Raw genomic sequence first — 17126 nt, forward strand, 5'->3', positions numbered from 1 at the left:
CAGTCTTAATTTTCATTCAGAGACGTTAAAAAGTCTTAAGTTTCACTGTAAGCTGTAGGAACCCTGGTTAACTAACAAATAAAAAATCAGTATTAGTTTGGCAACATGCAGCTCCAGTAATTAGTTTCTGACTGATTTTCTTTGTGTGGTCCAGGAGCTCCAGATCCGACGGCGGGCGCCAGTGTGGACGATGAGAACTGCTGGCATCTGGACGAGGAGCAGGTTCAGGAACAGGTCAAGCTCTTCCTCTCCCAGGGCGGGTACCACGGCTCGGGGAAACAGCTCAACTTACTGTTCAGCAAGGTAACACAATCATTCCCAACAAACATCATCACGCCGCACCGTGGCAGCTTTACCCACAATGCCCCTTGATGTGTGTGCAGGTGAGAGAGATGCTGAAGATGAGGGACTCAAACGGCGCTCGCATGTTAACGCTGATCACAGAGCAGTTCATGGGCGACCCCAGACTGGCGCTGTGGAGGCAGCAGGGGACCACCATGACTGACAAGTACAGGCAGCTGTGGGACGAACTAGGTAACACACACACACACACACACACACACACACACACACACACAGAAACTCAGCAGCATATTTTGAAGCTGCATACCCGACATTTACTCAATACTGGATTTAAAGGGACAGTTCACCCCAAAAATACATGTTTTTCCTCTTACCTGTAAAGCCCAGTGTACACTGGTTGATTTTGGGCTGTCAGATGACGACCAGTGTGAAAAAAACCTGGCGATGTCTTTGGTTGTGATTCTAAAACGGTGGTTTTACTTCCCACAGTAGGCAGGTTTCCATTATAGATTTGTGCGATATTTTGGAAATGCAGATTCTTCTTTTCTGTGTCCCTTTGTGTCATTCTGTGTCCTTACTCTAAAACCTGAATTTTGTTCTTGTGTTGCTGTGATCGTTTTAAAAAATCTGCTTAGCGTGTAGTATATTGAGAATCAGTCATATTTTGTGTTCTTTTTTAATTCTGAAAATGAATGAATATATGATATTCATTATTAGGACTGATTTTGGTTGAAAAAAAAAGTTCAATGAAAGCAGAAAATCATATTAATGTATAATATTTTTTTATAGCCTGATATTGAAAAGCTCATTTTGTGTGCAAAGTGGTACAAGTATGAATGTTTGACACTGCAAAAAAAAAAATCTGCTGCTAATCATTGACATATGCCAGGCTGTGATCATAGAAAAATATACTTAGCATGTTGAAAATATGTTTTTTTTTTTCTAAAAACATAGTGGCATGATGACAAAAACCTGGCATTTAAAATGTTATAATTCTGAAAATTAATGGATATTTGCTATTTTTTGCTTAGGTCTGATGTTTGCTGGAAAATTAACTCAATGGAAGTAAAAAAATCATAATAATATATAATATTTTTGAAAGCGCGTCTTGTGCGCAGAGCAATACAAGTGTTCGTCACATCAAAGCGGACCCTAAGGGTTAATTAAGAAAATAATTTGCAGATTAATCGATAATGAAAATTAAATAATGGCGCTCGGCTGTCCCTCTCAGTTACAGAAATAACTGTGGTGCATATCTTTAGTTAACTCTTAGACAAGCACCAGCAGAGCAGAATAAATATATATAAAAAGCTGCTGTTGTGAAGGTACCTGTGCAGCAGAGGTTGCAGGTACGAACATAAAACAGATGAAGAAATGACTTTTGATTATTTGCTTGTGATAGAAAGTGAAAACAAAATCTTTTCTTCTTTCTTTAAACACAAAACTGTGATGCAACCAGTAAAGGCTGCTGGCCTGCAGGTTACACCGCTCCTCTCTCTCACCTTCTCCCCCCTTTGTTTTTGTTGTTCTTTACACAATAACCCCCTCCTCTGCTCCTCTGCTCCTCTGCTCCTCTTCTCCTCTGCTGTTGTAGATTCTTGCTCTGCATTTCATCACTCACGTCTCACTTCATTTTCTCGCCTCTGTTTTCCCTCCTCGTTGTTGTCCTTGAAGCAGCGCTAACAAAGAGATGGAGGATAAAGCCTCTCTTCTCCTGTCCCCTCCCCCATCCTCTGCCTCCCTCCTGCACTCACCTCCCCCTTCTCTCCCCTCACCTCTCCTCCCTTTTCTGTCTCTCACTTCCTTTCTTTTCTTCTCCTCTGTCATTTTGTCATCTGTCATCCTTTATTTTATCCTCTAACATGTTCATTGTTCCCTCCTTCAGTGTCTTCTTGTGTTTTACAATCTGAATCGGTGTTTTCGGTCATCTGTGCTCGCTTCAGATCGATTTTAGTAATTTATTGAATCAAAAATGATATATTTTCTGGTTGCAGCTTCTCTAATGTGCAGATTCACTGCTTTTCTTTGTTTTATTTAATCATGAACTGAATGTATCCTGTTCCCGTTTATAGACCAAAAAAACTACCCGCAAATTAACTGACAATGAAATTATCATTAATTACAGCTATACAGTATTTTAACTCAAATTGAGCCGATGTAATGAAGAATCACATTCGTTTTAGTTGGGGGTTTTTTTATAAATTTTTTTGATAATCTGCCAAAAACAGTTGGTTTCTTTTCCCTCTTTTCTTTCCGGTAAATGATCAGAACAAACAGAGTTTTGAAAGCAGTTGTTAGTTTATCTGTATCACCACACGATTGGTCTGTCAATTGATTTGTGGACCATTTTATCAATTTTCAAGCAAAAATGTCAAACATATAAAGGTATCATCTTCTCTAAAATTTTTGAGTGAATTTAACATATTTGGGTTTTGGATAAAACAAGGAAAATGTGACATTTTTCACTATTTTCTGATAGTTTATAGACCAAACGATTGATTTGATGATAGTGCTCAGTAATATAACTTCACTTCATTCAGCTGTATTTTAGGGCAATAACAAACTTGACTATATTTATGCATTTTTTCCACAGAAACTGAATATTATTTTTTGAATGTGAGTCTTTTAGTTGCGGGATGAAAGAAGAAAATGTGTGTGAGTGTTACATCTCTGTATGTTTCTCCGTGTGCGTTTCAGGAGCCCTGTGGATGTGCATCGTGCTGAACCCCCACTACAAACCCGAGCAGAAGGGTTTCTGGCTCCGACAGCTTCGCAGGTGGAACAGCGTGGACGTCTGCCCCTTGGAGGACGGTAACCATGGCAGCGAGCTGACCAATCTGACCAACGCACTGCCCCAGGGCCCCGCTGGTAACCCAGGTGAGATGACACCCGGAGAGCAGACGTCGCCTCCACGTTTTTTTATTTCCAAATCCTCTCCCGCTTCACATCTGAAGGTTTCTTTCTCCTCTTCCTCCTCCTCCTCCTCTGTATTGTCAGTGTTAAGTCTCCCCCCTCCCCCCTCTCTTTTAATCAAGTCTCCTTCCCTCAATCTCGCTGCCTGCGAGCCTTATTACCTTTTTAGTGTGGCTAATAGAATGAGCCTAATAACACAGTTGAGGTCCTGCAGCCTTTTTCCACCAAATCAGAGAAAATACAGACACACCAACGTTTCTATCAGGTGGTAATAAAAACGTTTCGAATGAGGAGGCAGGCGCTGTTATTACTGCTGCTGGTTTGTCTGTAATGGCTCTGCATTTGTGGTGTTATTGACTTTTTTTTTTGCTACAACGGGGTTTCCAAAGTCTGAAATATCCTCCCCTCAGACAGAACTGAGACCACAAATCAAGAAAAGAAAAATTATAAATCCTATTATTAAGATTCTCTGTCTTACTTTTATTTCTTTTTCTTTTTTTTAGAACCACATCCCATAATTTGAGGGATGTTAAAAGGAAGTAACATGTTGTCATGGTGTTACACAAGAGTCTGTTTGATATTCAGCCCTTTTTACTTACGCTACAGAGTCCCTTCTTTACAACAGCTTCATCATGCGATTTTAGACAGCATGCCGGTATCGCAGAATTTAAAAGATGCGACATTGAACACGACAGCGTCTGCCCCCAGTGTTATAACAAATAACAACGTCATAACATGACAATAGCAACCATTTATCTCTGTCATGTGGCGGCTTACCTTGTCCCCTGCTCGGAGGGTTAAGAGCTCCTGAATCTTCACAAAGACATTTTTCTGGCGAGACAACAAGATAACGACGATTATATCTTTCATAGCGAACAGCGAGGCGGCATAACAGTGTTGACTTCAATTGCAGCAGTCTTCCAAAAGTACCTCAGCAGCCTCCATGTGTGTGTGTCACTTTCACTGCTGCTGCTGACTGTGGTTTTTTAAGCAAATCAGTGAACCAAACTAGTAACTAACTTCCCAGCATGCACCTGTCCGTGTCACCTCACGCAGTATCTTTGCCTTGCGGTTTGTAAACGTGACGTCTTGTGTTTGTCTCTCTCAGATTCACATACTCGGCCTCACCGGACAGTTTTCACACGAGCCATCGAGGCCTGCGACCTGCACTGGCAGGACCCCCACCTGCAGCACATCATCACCGAGGACCACTACACCAACTACTGTTACCATGACAACCTCGACAGCTCCCTCTTCGACGCTCGAGGGTGGCCCCTGTGGCACGGTGAGAGAGCGCGGACACATGGGTTTTCATTAATAAGAAAAAAAATACAGACACACATAAAATATCTTCCTCCTCTCCTCCTGCAGAGCACGTCCCGACTGCGTGTGCCCGAGTGGACGCTCTGAGGTCACACGGTTACCCTAAAGAAGCACTCAGGCTCGCCATCGCAATAGTAAACACACTGCGGCGACAACAGCAGAAACAGCTCGAGTTCTTCCGCACTCACAAAAAAGGTTTGTTTATTTTACATTTATATGATGCTTCCTACTTTGCCACTCAGGCGCTGGTTAGTCTTTTTCTGTTACATTTTAAGGTTTATTAAACATAAAAACAAACAAAAAAAGGATCTTTTTGTATGCACAGCTAATGAGTGTTGAGGAAACTTTACACTAGTTTAAGGGATAATTTAAGCAAGATTTAATTTCACATCTGATTTAAAACTGCACAGAACTAAAGGTTTAACTGCTAGGAATTTATTGTTATATATAGGTAGGCTGTACTAAAAAAAATGATAATAATATCAATAAATATTTATTATTAATAGAAAATTGTAGACTATGCTCTAGCTTTCACACACGTCACCACAATTTCATTTTATGTCTTAAATTGAATTTGGTAAACGCCGATCGTTGCACTATAGAGTATAAATGAACAGGTTTTATTGATGCTTCTGCAGAGCTGCTTCATAAAGGAATAACATCAGTGACCAACCTGGAGGGCTGGGTGGGCCACCCTCTGGACCCCATCGGCACTCTGTTCAGCACCCTCATGGAGACGGGGCGAGGCAGCGAGGACGGAGCTGCCCCGCTGCTCGACTTCTCAGGTACACACACACACACACACACACACACAGTTCTGCTGGAAGAGGTTTTATTTAAGTCAAAAATACCAATATAACAGTGTATAAATACTCCTGATGGCAGCTCTGCGTACAAAATGCACCTTTCAAAATCCAGCTTTAAAAAATATTACACATTAATATTGTTTTTTACTTTCATCAAGTTAATATTTCAGCCAACATCAGTTCTAATCATAAATATCAAATATTCATTAATTTTAAAAATGTTAACCCTTTAAATGCCAGGTTTTTGTCACAGTGCCACTATGTTTGTGGATGAAAAAAACACCAAAAATGAATTATTTTCAATATACTACATGTAAAATAATTTTTTATTTGATGACCACAGCCTGAAATATATGTCAGTGATTTGCAGAATCATTGATTGTGACAGTTCACCCTGTGAAAATGGCATGTCTGTACATACAACATGAGACGATGCAGCAGGGCGTTTTGTTGCCATGAGTTTTTTCATGGATTCGTCTTCCGCAGCGTGTTGTATTTTATAAGGTCATCGTGTGTTTTAAATTTAAAAAGTGGAGTCAAAAGTCTATAATTTCCCTCTGAGATGTTGAAACACCCAAGTAATACCTCAAAGTGGCACTTCAGCGCTGTACTTCAGTTCAGAACACAAAAACACACATTGTCCCGTGTGTGTGTGTGTGTGTGTGTGTGTGTGTGTGTGTGTGTGTGTGTGTGTTTGTGTGTGTGTGTGTGTGTGTGTGAGAGAGAGAGAGAGAGAGAGAGAGAAACATTTTGGCTGCAGTGATTGTGTCTTCCTGTCAGAGCAGCAGCCCTCAGGTTGCAATCAGCAGTGATGACACAGACGTGCTGATTGGCCCGCAGTCATCCTCCAATAACAGCTCATGAATAAGAAATGCGGCAGGAAAAACACTCCAATTAAAATGCATTAATTATGCAGCGAGCTCAGCGAGACGATTCTCAACGCGCTGCAGCCAGAGAGGACGCCACCGATTGTTTCTCTCCCAAATGTGCTCAAGTGATGGAGCTGCTGCGAGGAGAAGTTGTCAAAGTTTTCAATTAAGACTTCAAGCTATATATACGTCCGTGTGTGTGTGTGTGTGTGTGTGTGTGTGTGTGTGTGTGTGTGTGTGTGTGTGTGTGTGTGTGTGTTCACGAGGGACCATTAAACCTCCTGGGACGAACACTGAGGTCTGCCAAGACATCATTAAGCCATTAAAACACATGATTACTGTCCTCTGGAGGATACTCTCTGAGAAAGAACTCCAGAATGAACAAATCGATCAATAAATCGATCAGTACTCGGCCCAGAGGGAACATCTCTCACGCTCCCCGCTCTCTGTGCCTCCCCCCTCAGGCTCGGCGGGTTCAGGCAGGAGGACGGAGCACCCTGTCTGTCCGGCGCAGCGTTTCCTGGAGGAGGGCGAGTCGCTGGTGTCGCTGGCGGTGGAGACGGCTCTGATCGGGCTCGGGCAGCAGAGGGTGATGCCGGACGGCCTGTACGCTCAGGAGAAGGTGTGCCGCAACGAAGAGCAGCTGCTGGCCAAACTTCAAGAGGTCGACTTGGACGACACGCTGGTGAAGATCTTCCGGAAACAAGCTGCTTTCCTGCTAGAGGGTGAGTCGTGTTACCAAGTGCTGTCACGAGGCGGCTTTCCATTACAGATTTGTGCAAAACTTAAGCGTTGTTTTTGAAATTTCGATAAAACATAATTGCGAGATGACTGCGTTTCTCAGGAAATCCCCGCTCTGAGGCTGAGACAAAAGTCTGAACGTTTGTGACGAACAAAGAAATCATCAGTCTGATTCACAGCTGAGTCGCTCTGATCGGTCCGTGTGTTTAAATCAAACATGTCGACACATCAGGCTGGACAGACAGTGACCTCGTGTGTTACATTATGTCCCCGTCACATGTGAACCGTCCTGTGTTTGGCGTCTGTGTGCAGTCTGACCTGAATCTGTTGGTGTGTTTCTCTCTCAGCGGGTCCGTACAGCGGTCTGGGGGAGTTACTCTACAGAGAAAGCGTCCCCATGCACACGTTTGCCAAGTATCTCTTCACCTCCCTGCTACCTCACGACGCCGAGCTGGCGTACAAAATTGCACTGAGGGCCATGCGGTGAGTAGGAACCTTCTTCTTTTATAGTTGTTGTATAATCCATCCCATCTAATAAAAAGGCAGAAAGCTGAGAAAAAAAGGAAGAAATGAACGTGTTAATTGACCCTCCAAAATCTGAGCAAATGCTTGAATTCTTTCATAAACATGGGAAGAGTGAGCAGTGAAAGAAGGAATGACCAAAAAAAGCAAGAAATTAGTGAAAAATACAAGAAAATTACTGAAATTAGTAAATAAAATAAACCACAAACCAAAAAAATCACACAAAAAGTTTAAAAAACAAAAGCAAATAAATGACCTGGAAAAATTGTTTAAAAATAATAATTTTGTAACATAATTTTAAATATGTAATTATGATTATTTTAAAATTTTTTCCCAAGCTTCTTAAAAATAATTCATTAAATTCTAATTTCCTGCAATTTGTGGAGCATTTCTTACAGAGGTGTGAATTGCCTTTTTTCCCCATGTTTTAGAGAGAAATCGCTCCAATTTGTTTAGGGTTCAAAGGTTTAAATATTTGTGGAAAGCATCCGAAACCTGGAGCAACATCACTTCTCTTGTGCTGCTTTCAAAGTTTAAATTTAAAAATTATTCAAATCACTAATTTTACACAAACTTCCTGCCGTGATTGTGTCAATTATTTGGCTAAATGTAAAGCTCATCAGCTGCTCTTAACTGTTATTTGTTGGTCACCTTATATAATATGAAATACCCATAAACTATGTAACGTTGTCAGTTGTCAGTTAAGGTAATGATAGAGGAAGACTCCTTTTAGGAGGAGCAGAAATAAAGAGAGAGTGAAACGAGGAGTTTCTGCCCTGAATCCGACAAAACCTCTAAACGTAGCTCTGCTGCTCCGCCTCCGTTCAGTCTCGTCCGGTTTGTGTGTGAGCGAGTGTGATGGATCCAGAGAGGAGCGGCAGATTTCGGAGCTGCTATCTGGGGCTCTGTTTAATGACAAAACCTCCTTCTGCCGGAATATTCACTAAATAATTCAACGCTGCTGAAAACGAGTTTTAGAAAAATGTGTGAATAATAAATATACGCTGTTGGTTTCCTCCCTGACCGCCACGGGTGCTACCAAACTTTATATCCTCTCACCCAAATTAAACCCCCTTTGATTTTTACGATATGTAAATCTTTATTTTTTTAAGTCCAAAGGAGGAATATTAGAGAACAGAGACTCTGAGCAGCTGTAGGAGCAGCTGAGTGTTTGTGGGGAAACAGAGACGTTATTTTTACACTTTTTCTGAGCGTTCGCGGCCCGAGGCAAAGATCCACCTGAGTTTATCGATCGAATCTATGAGAGGAACATCTTCCTTATGAAATGTTCTTCACATCAGCTCCTGTCTGTTTACGTCCAGCAAAGAGCTAATAAAGTTTTGCTTTTTTTTCACCTCTCTGCTCTCAGGTTGCCGGTCTTGGAGTCCACGGCGCCGTCCGCTGACCTGTCTCGGCCTCACCACATCGTGTCAGTGGTGCCAAACCGCCTCCCCCGCTGGTTCACTCTCAGCCACATCGAGACCCAACAGTGTGAGCTGGCTTCCACCATGCTCACCGCTGCTAAAGGTACGCACATTTACAGGCCAACGATGAATCGTTTTAACGTGTGTTTGTATTTCAGGCTTCAAATAAACGAATTCATACAATCTCAGTTTCAGAGCTGTTTCAATCAAACAAACGCACTCAAATAGGCTTTCATATCACAATTTCAGGCTGCAGGCGAACGAGCAAACACTCAGGGTTCACCGAGATTCATTTTTAAGGCTTTTTCGAGGGTGTCTGAAGGTCCTTGAGAAGTCTTAAGTTCTGTTTTATAAATATTAAGCTTTAAAAGTCATTCATCTGAATTTGTCAAAAATGTTTTTCAAATTTAATTTATACATCTTTGAATTTCTTTTGGTCAAAATGAGTCAAACTCTTATACATGAAATTCCACATTTTTGATGATACAAATCTTTACACCTACCGTTTTCCCAGTCAAAGTGGTCAAAAAAAAGACAGAAAACCTGTGGTGACTGTTAATTGTTTATTAAGCAAAAGACATTTAAGGTAACTTCAAGATTCTTCTGTTTCTGCCGGGATCATTTTCATAATGTTGTCAGACACTAACAATCTGAGCCTGTCAGTGGCTAAAACAAAGACTTTCAGGGAGCTTCCTGCCTGATGTTGCATCATTCAGTCATCATCATCAATGATGTAGTATCAGTAGTGATGTCTGATGGTGCTGATTGAAACTATGAAAAACAAAAACAAAAAAAAAAACATCCACCTGAATCTAAAACAGACTTATGAGTGCAGCAGTTAAAAAATTAGAATACAATATAATAATGTGGTAGAGGTGTACAGTGATTTTGGAGGGAAATACCTAACGAGAACAGGTTTCAAACAGTAATTCATATTATTATATTTATACTGAGATGAATGAACAGCTTCAGTTAAAGTGCACTGACTCACAGTCTTAATGTTACAGTATGTAATGACTGCAAACATCAGATTTCTTTTTTTGAGTCGACAACAATCCTGTTTTGTAAAAATGATGCATAAAAAAAAAGTGGCTTATTTTGGACAAAAGAAGAATTTCCCATCAACACTGGAAGGTGTAAACGTATTTTCTGACGATGTTTATTTGTTGTGTTACCAGGTGATGCCCGTAAGCTTGAAACAGTGTTGGAGTCCATCCAGAAGAACATCCACTCCTCGTCCCACATCTTCAAACTTGCCCAGGATGCCTTCAAAATCGCCACTCTCATGGACAGCCTGCCAGACATCACGCTGCTCAAAGTCTCCCTGGAGCTGGGTCTTCAGGTAAACAACAACCAAAAACACAGAAACACATGTCGACTCAATATCATGCAGATTCAGAACTAATCTCGCGTTTCTTGCAGGTGATGAGAATGACGCTGTCTACCTTAAACTGGCGGAGGAGAGAGATGGTGCGATGGCTGGTCACTTGTGCAACAGAAGCTGGTGAGTTTTTTATCCGTTCACCATTATAGAAAACCTATAATGCGTAAAAGAAAGATTCACGACTTGAAATTAAGATAACGCAGATTTTTTTTAGTGCAATTTTGCATGCTTTTTTTTTTTTTTTTTTTACAGCGCATTGTGTCCTGCGTCCTGAATGGCTAAGGGACTGTAGACCATTGTCAATCAGTCTCCTCCGTGCCGTGTCTCCAGTACAGTACAGGATGCATTCAGCTTGCCAAATTTACACAAATCTTCGATCGCTATGCGCGGTCCGAGGAACTGTGAAATACTCATGAATTATTATTGATAAATAATTAAAAATTATTAATAATTTCTTATGTGTCAACCTCGTAGGTTGATCGTTAAAATTAAATTCGTTAGTTCTAAAAGCCATCATAATTATTTATAGGAAAACGTTTATATTTTTATTTCTCAAACAAATGTTTGGGCCTGAAAACAGGTTTTGATCTTTGGTTTCATTTTATATTACTGGACTTATTTTTCTAAGAAGGTTTGAACTTTGTGTTTGTGTGGATGTGTGATGTTATGATGATAATGCCTGTCCTAGAAAAGTGTATAAAGTGTGTAGTGAGGGGTTTTACAGCCTTAAAACATCTATAATAAAAAAAAATTGTAAATTGTATTATTTTATTATTTTAAAAAATAAAGCTGACTACTTCGCGGATTTCGCCTATTGCGGGTTATTTTTAGAACGTAACTCCTGCGATAAACGAGGGACCACTGTACTGTCAAAAATGTGATGACAGTTATAGTTTCCAAAAAATACATTGTATAGTTTATGTCAAAATTGTGAAGACAAATTCATAGTATTAGTTGTCATCCAAAATAGCATAAATGGTAATAGAATAGTATGTTGTTTAAACTGTAATCAGAAAGTCATGGTGTCGTACAGTCCAAAATTGCATGAGAAAAATCATAGTATACTATGTCGTCCAAAATCACATAAAAAAGTCATATTATACTGTATCATCAAAAACAGAAAGAAATTATTGAATAGTATCTCGTCCAAAATAGCATAAAATGCCATAGTAGAGTATTTTGTTAAAAGTTATGATTAAAAAGTCAGAGTAAAGATTTTTGTCCAAAATAGCATAAAAGTCGTAGTATAGTATGTCGTTCAAAGTCATGAAAATAAGTCAGAGTAGTATGCTGACTAAAATACCATAAAAAAGTAGTATGTCGTCCAAAAGTATTTAAAAAAGTCATAGTATAGTATGTCCTCAAAAATCATGAAAAAAGTCACAGTATAGTATGTCGTCCAAAATAGCATTAACAAAAGTCGCAGTACATAGTGTTGTCCAACACAGCATAAAAAAGTCATAGTATAGTATATTCTCAAAAATCATGATAAAAAGTATTGCTATAGTATTTCGTCCAAAATCATGAAAAAAAGCCATAATATAGCATGTCGTCCAAAAAAGCGTAAAAAAGTCATATTACAGTACGTCGCACAAAATCATGAAAAAAGGTACACTATAGTATGTCGTCCGAAATAGCATAAAAATAAAAAAGTTACAGTACAGTATTTAGTCGAAATTTTAAAAAAGTATAGTGTAGTACATTGTCCAAATTATGATGCAAAAGTTAGAGTATAATTTGTCATTCAGTATCACATAAAAAAGTGATAGTAGTAGTATGTTGTCCAAAATAGCATGAAAAGGTCATCATAACGTACGAAGTAGTGAAGAATAAAGTTGAACAACATTAAAACAGAAGTAAATCAACAATGACCTCAAGTACAATACTTCAGTAAATGATTTAGTAAAAATTACATAGTAAAGGCGAACCAGGAAAAACTTCACAAGACCTCAAAGTGCATTTTGGAGGGCTCTCAGCCCGTGAAAAGGAATGACTGGCAGGGTAGTAATTATGGAGGATTGTGGGCTTTTGGCCGATCAAGTGGGCTTCATGTTTGGACTTGAATACCAAAACCCAGTGGCTGAATTTCCCTGAAGTGGACAGGAAGCTGTGTCCATAGGGACGAAGCTCTGTAGGGGAAAAACCCTCCTCCCAGATGATTTCTTGTGAATGTAAGAGGAGTGACAAGGAGTGCCTGTTTCTGTGAGCCGAGTTTGAATGGACTCATTGAGAACATGCCAGTTGGCGATGTAGAGAGGGGCCCGGCCCTAAAATGTCAGAGAATTAGAAATAGAATATCCAATTAGAAGGCAAAGGGTCATTGTGACTGGTGACGCATTTACTTTGTCAGAATTTTTAAAACACTTAATAACTTTAGGTGCAAAGTTGGGGCAGCAATACTTCTGTAGACATTTTCTTAAATAGAAATATGCTGTTTTGGTTTTTGCATTGGTTAATCAAGTAGAGGGTAAGGTTTATGAAATAAGCTTTAGGTATTATGACTTTTACAGTTATAGAGGTTGATTGATTTGAATGTTTTCTGACTCTAAAATGAGCATCATCATTTTGCTGGTAGTAAAGAGACTCTGTAAATAAATATACTAACCTAAAATGTTTTTTTCCCATCTGTTAACAAAAAAAAGGAATTTCATAGGACTTACCCTTTGAGGATGGTGTTCAGAGTCCTGTAATACACAGAAAGAGGACATCCTATTTAGTAAAACTGTACAAAATGGAAGCATGTAAATGTAAAAAAAAAGGGGACCTATGATTGAACCATGTGGAACACCAGAATTACTTAAAACATCAGACTTTGTAAGATTTAAATCCTAAACTTATGTTTGTTTTCTTCTCTTCCTAGGTGTGTTTGCACTGGACAGCATCATGCAGAGCTGGTTCACCCTTTTCACCCCCACCGAAGCCACCAGCGTCGTGGCGAGCACCGTCATGTCCAACAGCACCATCGTCCGCCTGCACTTGGACTGCCATCAGCAAGAGAACCTGGCCAACTCCGCCCGCACCCTGGCCCTACAGTGTGCCATGAAGGACCCCCAAAACTGTGCCCTCTCAGCCCTGACGCTCTGCGAGAAGGACCACATTGCCTTCGAGACAGCCTATCAGATTGTCCTGGACGCGGCAGCCACGGGGATGAACTACACACAGCTGTTTACAATAGCGCGCTACATGGAGCACCGCGGCTATCCCATGAGGGCGTACAAACTTGCAACATTAGCCATGACGCACCTGAACCTCAGCTACAACCAAGACACGCACCCGGCGATTAACGACGTGCTCTGGGCCTGTGCGCTCAGTCACTCACTGGGGAAAAATGAACTGGCATCTGTCATCCCCCTGGTGGTGAAGAGCGTGAAGTGCGCCACTGTTTTGTCAGACATTTTGCGGCGGTGCACGCTAACGACGCCGGGCATGGTGGCGCTGCATAGTCGCAGGAACTCTGGGAAGCTGATGCCTCTGGACAAGGCTCCACTCAGGCAGCTGCTGGACGCCACGATCGGGGCCTACATCAACACGACACACTCTCGGCTGACGCACATCAGCCCACGCCACTACAGCGAGTTTATCGAGTTCCTCAGTAAAGCCAGAGAGACTTTCCTTATGGCGCACGACGGACACATCCAGTTCACACAGTTCATAGACAACCTGAAACAGATCTACAAGGGCAAGAAGAAACTGATGATGCTCGTACGAGAGAGATTCGGTTAAAAAGATCAAATTGCCCTTCTTTTTTTTTTAAATAAAAAAAAAACAAAAACTTTTTTTTATCCTTTATAACTACTACGATCTGGCACTTCGGGGTCAAATGTGAAAATGAACAATTTCCTGAAGGGGAATAATTAGACTGTGATGTGGCAAAAGTCACATTCATTCATTGTGAGTCGCACCAAGCAGGAATACGTACTGACGAGACGTGCGAGGACGATAGGAAGAAGATATGAAAATACATTAAGGGTGAATTTTCTTCTTCAAATGACAAGTTTAAAATCGAAGGAGAAAAACACCATAAAAGCAACAGCTGGTATTGTGTATAAAGGAGTCAGTTTGTGGAGTATATTATACTGTGTTGTCCAGTGGCAAAATGTCCACCTTGCACTCCTACTTCCCTCAGCTAACGTTCAACAGCCTCAAAGACGAAGACAAACGGCTTTAAACCAAATGGAGAAACTCCATCTGAAGTGACAAGTACCTCTTTTTAAAGGATCCAGCTTTACTCTCTCCCCTCTCCGAGTCCTGGCCCATTTGATCTGTGAAGAGAAAGAAAAACTCACCATCAGAATTCATTTTACTGGGTTCGATATTCGTTTTCATCTTCAGGCTGACTGTTCTGGCTTTGCAGTGTTGTCTCAAACATTCAGTATGCTTATTTTACTGTCACAGAAACAGAAAAAAACAAACTGTCTTGTGGAAGCTGTCGACATACATTCTCAGGGATTTCTCTTAAAAAAAAAGAAAAGAAAAGAAAAAAATCAGACAAAAAAAACAAAAAGAACAAAAGCATTTTATTGTCCTGTATATATGAAAGTATATGTCTGAATATTGGGGGAAAAAATGTATATGTTAACTAATTTATGACAGAATATTCTATGTAAGGCACAATACTTGAAGCTGCAGTACTTTTTGGTTTTTGAAACAAAAAACATATCAGAAGGACTTCAAAAAACATTCGCCTTGCATCGCATCAGGGGCCAGTTCAAAACAGAAGTACACTGCTGGCTGTTTTTTGGCTCTGCAGGCATGTAATGAGCTGCAGAAACCAAGACAGGAAGTGGACATGCAAAGTGTGTATTCTCCTGAACACAGACGAGTATTGAGGATTGTAGGAGCCGAGAGAAAGAGACGACTGTGGAAGCAAAGCAGCGACAACATACAGCTGCGATATTCGAGTGAGATCTGCCTCCGTGTCTCTTTTCGCAGTGATTCAGTCACAAAAAGCTCTGTTTTATGTCCACGCCTCTTCTGACGTCTCGACTTTGTGCAGGACAGAAAGTTGCTCTATACTGTCGATCTTGACTGTTTATGAATTTATTTTTTCTCCTCTTCAGTTTTTTTCCCTCTAGAATTCCTCACACAAGAAAAGCCTTCTTTCTTGCCTTGTCTTAATGCTTTAAAATAACCAAATGGGAGTTTTACCTACCAAACTTTTCTCTTACGCCAATACTACTTGGTTACTTTTTTTAGTGTCTTTCATTTTTTAGCTAAACTGTATTCTGTGCTTTAAAAGCTCCATTCATCTATTTTTTCAGTGTTGTCTCTAGTTAGTAGCTCCCTTTTGTTTAGAAATATGCTCCCTTTTTATTTATTATGTTGAGTAAATGATTGTACAACCACGTCAACAAGCTCATGAAGTTGAACTAAGATTTGATACACTGATCAATTTATTTATGTAACTAAATCACTGTTTTATAAACTTGTTAATGAATCAACATTTTGTTCTGAATAAATTTTTGAAAGGATAGACTTTTTTCAGACTTTTCTAATGGAAGAATAACAAAAATGAAGGCTTTTCTTTGAGGCTGTGGGTCAAACATGAAAAGTGAATGTTGTCATGAAAATGTCATTCAGAATAACCCCATAACATCATTGTGTAACGTCACCAAAAACGACCCAAAATGGCACAAAAACATCATAGTTTAGTATGGCTAAAAATGTCAATGTCCCAAAAAAGGCTGAAAACAGCATAAAATGGCATGCAAAAACACCCCATAGCAAAGAATGTTGCAAAAATGGCCTAAAACATTTAAATGAAGTATGTTGAAAAAAAAGCCTGAAAATCAATACTATAGGATGGCAAAAAATGTCAAAATATGACTTTTCCAAGAAAGTCTTAAAAACAGTATAAAATAGCACGCATGACATGCCATAGCATTGAATGTTGCAAAAATGGCGTGTCTTTACACGCTATATTTTATATATCATATTTTGACACTTTTCGCCATACTATACTATTGCCCTTTCGGACGTTTTTTCGACATTCTGTATTGAAGTATGTTTAGCCATTTTTGCAACATTCTATGCTAATGGTGTGTTTGGGCACGCTATTTTATGCTGTTTTGATGTGTTTTCAGCTGTTTTTGGGACATGTCATATTTTGACATTTTTGCCTTACTATATAGCCTAGCCTTTATAGTCAATTTTTCGAGATGCTTTATTAAGGTGTTTTTGTCCGTTTTTGCAACATTCTCTGCTATGGGATGTCTTTGAATGCTATTTTATGCAGTTTTAAGGATTTTTTTTGAAAAGTCAAGAATTGCCTTTTGGGCAGTTTTTTTTCGACATGCTGTATTCAAGTGTTTTTGGCATGCCATTGCACACTGTTTTATGCTATTTTCAACTGTTTTCGGGACATTGACATTTTAATCCATACTAAACTTTGCTATTTTTGTGCCATTGTAGGTCATGTTTGATGACATGTTATACAATAATGTTATGGGGTTGTTTTGTTTTTTTTTTTTTTATGTTTGACCCTCGACGTCAAAGAAAAGCCGGAAAGCAAGGCTATAGTATGGCAAAAGTGTCAAAATAGGACATGTCCCAAAAACAGCTGAAAACAAATCAAAACACCATAAAATAGCGTGCCCAAACACGCCATTAGCATAGAATGTTGCAAAAACGGACAAAAACACCAAAACGTAGCATGTTGAAAAAATGACCGGAAAGCAAGGCTATAGTATGGCAAAAATGTCAAAATAGGACACGTCCCAAAAACAGCTGAAAACAAATCAAAACACCATAAAATAGCGTGCCCAAACACGCCATTAGCATAGAATGTTGCAAAAACGGACAAAAACACCAAAACGTAGCATGTTGAAAAAATGACCGGAAA

General features: G+C 39.8%; 1 protein-coding gene across 2 annotated transcripts in view; it reads left to right on the forward strand.

Moving 5' to 3' along the window:
• zswim6 (zinc finger, SWIM-type containing 6) overlaps positions 1 to 15758 on the forward strand; it is a 70697-nt gene extending 54939 nt beyond the window's left edge. For both annotated transcript variants that reach the window (XM_088071111.1, XM_042509482.2), the window contains 12 exons: positions 155 to 303; positions 384 to 534; positions 3001 to 3180; positions 4325 to 4501; positions 4588 to 4734; positions 5178 to 5324; positions 6679 to 6939; positions 7303 to 7438; positions 8847 to 9004; positions 10080 to 10243; positions 10324 to 10405; positions 13146 to 15758. In XM_088071111.1, the coding sequence (XP_087927237.1) occupies positions 155 to 303; positions 384 to 534; positions 3001 to 3180; positions 4325 to 4501; positions 4588 to 4734; positions 5178 to 5324; positions 6679 to 6939; positions 7303 to 7438; positions 8847 to 9004; positions 10080 to 10243; positions 10324 to 10405; positions 13146 to 14008 (2615 nt within the window). In that variant the 3' untranslated portion in view covers positions 14009 to 15758. The remainder of the gene's footprint in view (positions 1 to 154; positions 304 to 383; positions 535 to 3000; positions 3181 to 4324; positions 4502 to 4587; positions 4735 to 5177; positions 5325 to 6678; positions 6940 to 7302; positions 7439 to 8846; positions 9005 to 10079; positions 10244 to 10323; positions 10406 to 13145) is intronic.
• The last annotated feature ends 1368 nt before the right edge of the window (positions 15759 to 17126 follow it).

This window comes from Plectropomus leopardus, chromosome 20, assembly GCF_026936395.1.
Source record: "Plectropomus leopardus strain MGB_pleo_1.0 chromosome 20, ASM2693639v1, whole genome shotgun sequence".
Lineage (NCBI taxonomy): Eukaryota > Metazoa > Chordata > Actinopteri > Perciformes > Serranidae > Plectropomus > Plectropomus leopardus.